General features: G+C 37.9%; 1 protein-coding gene across 1 annotated transcript in view; it reads left to right on the top strand.

Annotated features, from left to right (window-relative positions):
- The first annotated feature begins 211 nt into the window (after positions 1 to 211).
- COL3A1 (collagen type III alpha 1 chain) overlaps positions 212 to 6,000 on the top strand; it is a 55,188-nt gene continuing 49,399 nt past the window's right edge. The window contains exon 1 of the mRNA XM_009666273.2: positions 212 to 651. Coding sequence (XP_009664568.2) covers positions 573 to 651 — 79 coding nt within the window. The 5' untranslated portion in view covers positions 212 to 572. The remainder of the gene's footprint in view (positions 652 to 6,000) is intronic.

The following is a 6,000-nucleotide window of genomic DNA, read 5'->3' as shown; positions in this document are numbered from 1 at the left end:
GCAGAATTATCCATGTTTGCTCTTCAAATTCTGCGATTCCTTCGGTTCCTATGGCCACATCAGGTACCTTTCATTTTTCCTAGGAAGTACTAAGAATTATAAATCCTGTTTGGGCCATACCCATTGATTCCTCATTTACATGCAAAATGCTTTACCACAGAGCGGTTACCATAGAGCTACTTTTTTCACATACATGTGAGTCTCACACAGCGTTCACTAACTGTTCATGTATAGTCTCAGGGTGCATTTCATATACACACAAAAGTTCCAGATGTGCTGTTTATCTTGTTTAGTTGACTTTATTCTTCTCTAAAGCCAAGAGAAATATTAATCATTCATTTACTGTTAGGGGATGGGTCTTCTTCTCATATTTCAGTAAAGGGGGTGGAAAAGTAAAGTAAGCCAATTTTTTTCCTATTTAAGGCCAAAGCTGGGGAATGCTTGTGGCTGAGTTCTGTACATGGCCCGGTGCTGGAAGGGCAGGGAACAACCGATGTTGCTATTTTGAATAGATTTTTCTTCCCCCCCCATTTTTATTTTTGCACAGAGAGTCTCATGTCTAATATTTAGACATGATGAGCTTTGTGCAAAAAGTAACTTTGCTCATTCTTGCCGTGTTTCAACCCTCAGTTATTTTGGCACAACAAGACGGTGAGTAATTCAAGCTTCTTATGATTTAATGTTTTTATTTTATTTTTATTTTCACCAATCATTTAAATAGCTTATAAGAAATATGTCTTCACAAATCTCACCAGAACACTTTTCCTTCACTAATTCAGCAGCATCAGATAGTTAATGTTGAAGCTGAAAGTTGCAGGAGTATGCATTACCATCCCAAAGGTTTCTCTTCGCTTTGCTTTTTCTGTGGTTAAATGGACTGTACAGCGCGCTCTGCCTCAGCTGCATTCGTTCTTGTTTTTACTTGTTTTCATGTTACAGACACTGGAGAGTGTTTAAACTATTTCCTTTAAATCTTGGAATAACATTTTAAACGCTAGCTCTGCACAGTCTGGAAGTTATTTGTCACAAGCAGTAAGTTTTTGCTTTCAGCTTTTTAGTCGGACTACTCCTTTGTACTTGTAGTATGTTTTCCCCTGGCTGCATGCCTTTTTTGTTTGTTTTGTTTTGTTTTTTAACAATTTGTGTGTGGAAAACAACCTTAAAATTCTAATAAGTTTTGATGAAATGGTTTTTAAGACTGCTACATGAAAATAAGTCAGTGTACAGGATTTTTACTTTTGACATAAAGCAGGAGGGTAAATTAATTCCCTCAGCTAAAATAGTTTCAATCATGCATCTGCAGGCTGTTTCACTGCCTCATGAGACTGGTTAACAGCTGATGGTATCTGGGAGTCTGTGTGAATGTGTGTGTGCATATGTTTACGGAGAGAAACAGAGAGCACCTAAAAAGAGAAAGAACGTGGAACGTAGAGAAAAACAAAACTTTGTATACAATAACATACAGTGTATTCAGCTTACAGTGAAGATAAGTGTGTTATGAATATTTAAGTTAAACAGATGACATTCCACAAGTACATCTGACCTTTTTTGGATGTGCTCTGCTCCTGCTTGCCAGACATTTTAAACAAGACCTTCCTTAAGATCCAACATTTTTCTTTCTTGTAGCTATAAAAGAGCTGTAATGTATTTATTCATATATTGAAGAAATGAATAACTTTACAAATAACTTAATAAATGGCAGCCAAATGAACTGTACTGCAGTAGAGCAAAGCCAAACACTTTTAAACCCACACCCTATCCTAGTCTGTATGATACAAAAAAATGATTACTGTAGCCATTTCATGGTAAATCTATCTGCTTAAGCACACCTGGAAAGAAACTTCTGCCTGGAAGTTTACTGTGATTCCACCAGCAGGCTTTTGGCAGTGGAGCAGTCGGAGCTCAGAACGCTCTGCTCATGAGCAAATCAGGTAACGTAATCTGCAGCAGCAGAAAGCCCAAATGAATCTGGAATACCAGTGTTCCTCATCAAGAACAGACACAGGTTAAATGCTGAAAAGTACCTTAAAAGAAAAAAAGTGCATGTGAAGATATTCCATAGAGAGTAAATATAATTAACTGTAAACTATAATACTTTTCTGTTTCTGCTTTCTCACCGTATAAATTGTATCTTCCATAGTTCTCAGTGAAGGAAAAATTACAAAACTTGAGCAAATGGATGCTGTGAGTTCTTTCTCTGCTTACAGCGGCAAATAATATGCATATATGTATAAATAAATAAATATTATATATACATATACAATGCAATAAGAACTAAGGGACTATAAGAAAGAACTTCAGTTCCATCCGGCCCAGTGAACAAAGGCCCCCTGAGTGCCAGGTCTCTTCCCCTCACTTTGGTTGGATTCCAGAACATTTCTGAAGTGCAAAACGTATTTCACTCAAGAAATGGTGGATTTGGGGTGCTAAAACAATATGCATGTGAAGTGTGAGGGAGTATTCTCATTTCTCTGCCACATTCCTGTTTCATGTTGTAGCAACATTTCCTTACTGGGCTAATTTCCATATGTCTTACAGAGATGGAGTTACCCGGAGAGACTGATAAAACATAAGTTACCCCTTAATATATCACATTCTGTCCTCTCTTTGGAATGTTCCTTTCCATACAGTTCAATATTCTTTTCTTACAGTGAAACTCATAATCAAAGGAGTTGACTTTTAACATTGCTAATTCATGTACAGTGCAGTGATGGACTGGGAAGCTAAATTTTCCATGAGTCAAAAGAGAATTTCCAGACATGCTAAAATGCTCTCTCTTGTCAAGAAAAATGTTTTTATGGTTTGTATCAAATGTAAGTCAATATAAAATTTTCCTTGGAAAAGCCTGCCAGGAGACAAGACTTGGCAAGATACTAAGGAAACGGTATACACTAAGTTTAGAATAGTCTCATGTACCTCTGGGCTATGTGTTTCTTTGTCTTGCTATAAGAGCTAGCAATGAAGCTTGAGTCATTTTAGGTTTTTTGATTTGTGTCAAGTTTCGCAGCATAAGGTACTGCCAAGCCTTGATCAGGTTCAAGATAAAACGCCCTCTAGTGGCTGAGAGCTCTGCTTCAAACATAATAGATGATTCCAGAAGTGTATATTCAGTTTTGCCATTTGAAGACACGTCTTACATCCTGCATATTAAACTACCAAATAGCGTTAAGAACTTTGAGTACTTCTTTAGGAAAGAAGTCCGTCTTCTCCCCAGAAGTCCGTCTTCTCCCCAGACAACACTATCTCCTGCAAGCATTTGCTAGTCTAATGGCCTACCTTTATCCCATTTAACTGAGGTTTGTAGAGTCAGTAAAGACAGGTACTTCCTGAAGACAGCACAGGTTTTAGACAGACTGGAGATACTTGTTAGGCAGCACACTCACAGCCCCACTCACCTAGATGCTGAAATGGGACAGGGCCTGCCCTGAGTGAAAAAGGACATCTCAGTCACCTGCACCTGATTCTTCTCAGAAGAACACCAATAGACTTGGGAGGAACTTCACAGAGCTCATCATAAAAACTCTACTGCTCTAAAAGCAGGCTGAGAGCAGAGCCAAAAACCCTTCATTATTATTCCAGCTAAGTTTCTGCTCTGAAGTAATTTACTGCTTTCATTGTAGTATAAGTACTGTCTTGGATGTTTGGTCAAGAAGCTCATTTCTGAGATAATGATTGAATCTTAAACTATCTTTGAGAAGACATATTGACCTTTCATATTAGTTTCAGTCCCAAATTACAGTTTTAGAGGGAAGTGCAGCCATCATATGTAGGTTTCAGGAGCCAACGTGCAAAGAATTCCTTATACTGAACAGCCACTTCTGATTAAAATACCCAGAAAAGAAGGCTCTTATCTTAGGAATACCTACAAATAGCTTAATTTAGCCATTTTGTTTTCTTCTTTTTTTGTTTGAAAAAGGTTAGATGGGTGTTGGAGTAGATGGGTACTGCATAGTACTATGGGCATGCAGTGTATTTGTGGGATTTCCAACCTGAAATTTTTAGCACTTACGTTTATGTGCAACACTGCACATATACATTTTTCTTGATAAATTAACTAGTAATGGGGTGATGCTAATGACTGCCTTTCCTCATGGCTTTTTGGTAACATAGAGAACTCCTCCTCCAGATTCTTGAAGGTAAATCCAGATGATGCATGTCTGGTACCCTCGCTCTGTGCCAAAAGATTGTTACGTTGTCACGTGTAGCTTGGACTACATAATGGTGTGATAGATCAGGGGCCTTCTGTTCTTGTGCCTTGCATCTCAAAATACCCTAAATGGTGTATACCAAGTACATTGCAAGCAAGGTTATATTTAGGAGAAGTGATACATCCCTTTCTGATTTGGAAAAATCAGACTAAATGAAAGCCTGGGGAATCTATTCCCTTTAAACAGTTATATATATGTCCTCGGAAGTATGACAGTTTTCATAAACACGTTCTAGACCACACATCCCTGGAAGAAGTTGGCCTTAAGAAAATGAGACCATTAAATATCCTTTTCATTATTTTCTATATTTGTTTTTGATTTGACACTAAGGCTTTGCAGACTGAGTTTTTGAAAGTGGAGGCGGAGTGGGAAACATCCATTGCTTTATCACAGGGAGAAGAGGCAAAGGTAGAAAGACGTTTCCACTGGCACTAATATTATTGTTGATGCTTCAGTTGAAGCTATTGCAGGTCCTATTTCCTCTTTTCAGTTGCTGCGAAAGTTTTAAGATTTGAAATAGGCAAATGACACTTGCAAAATGTTAGTTGATGCCAGCTTTATACAACAGCTGGGTGTTAGTTTTAATTAATGCTATTCAAGAGAAAGAAAGGAATTAATTACTACCACCTTTTTGTTTCACAGATTGACTGATAAACCAGACTGCTATGGATCTATCAGTCATTATCCTGATTATGTGGTAATGTTGTTCAAACCTTGTTTTAATCAGAAATGTTCAGAAGATTGGACATACTTGGCTTCATAATCTGGAAAATATGCTATAAATCAGTAAAGGAATTAATGCAGACTGATAGTTAGCTTTTTGGATTAGTAGCAATCTTCAGAGTTGAAAGGTTCAGTCGACCAATAGGGGGAAGCAATAACAAAGCATACTTTCTCTGGCTAGCAGGCGACATGAAAATTGTATTACTCTCAATGCTTTTATGGTAGGTTAGCAGTCTGGAGAAGAGCACAAACCACAACTGTTGTAACAGTTGCATGTTTTCATTTGTCAGTTTGAAGTAATGGTTCTTCAGAACCCACAGAAATGGAAATTAATGCAATGGCTGTGTCCATTAATATTCCAGATTATTATGTTTTAGTCATGCTTCTTTATGAAACAAGGCAAAAATCACAGCTAAGAAAATGACAGCTGCTGACAATAGCAAAGGCATGCTGTTACCTACATTTTTTGGTGGGCTTCAATAACTGGATTAGCTTCCAACGTAACTGTTGAAATTCTATGTGATGAAACAAAATCCAGTTTATCATTGGCAATACCTAGAAAATAAAATTGGAACGTGAAAAGGGTAGAATAAAATGTTTTCTGATTCAACATGAAGCTGTTAACTCATTCTTCTCCTTGTGGTCACTTGCTAAGTTATAGGTTGCTCTACTTTAAGGTGGTTAAGGGTTCAATCTAGGACCTACTCCCAGAGAAAGGATTTCTGTGTAGCTCCTGTGTGTCTACCTGTACGTCTTGAGATTTTCTGATTTTCATTTTTGGCAGACCTGTGGATAATCTTAAACCACAAGTGGAAGAAAAATGCAAGCATTTTAGTGTTATCATTTGACCTTGAAGTAGTCATAGCAGTATTTTGCCAGCCTATGCCTTGTTCAACACATTCCTAATAATATGTCCTGTACACAGAGAACTGAGCATGGATGTAATTCCTTCTTGAGGAGTGGTGCAAGAAGGTGCAAGCGTTGTTTTGTTTCTGTTCTCTAGGAGAGCAACCCTTCCGCTGGTTCTTTTGGACACTGCAGAGGGGAGTGTTGGTGGGTCTGGAAGTGT

This window comes from Struthio camelus, chromosome 6, assembly GCF_040807025.1.
Source record: "Struthio camelus isolate bStrCam1 chromosome 6, bStrCam1.hap1, whole genome shotgun sequence".
NCBI lineage: Eukaryota > Metazoa > Chordata > Aves > Struthioniformes > Struthionidae > Struthio > Struthio camelus.
The sequence above is the reverse complement of the archived record's forward strand: the minus strand, read 5'-3'. Positions and strand labels throughout refer to the sequence as shown.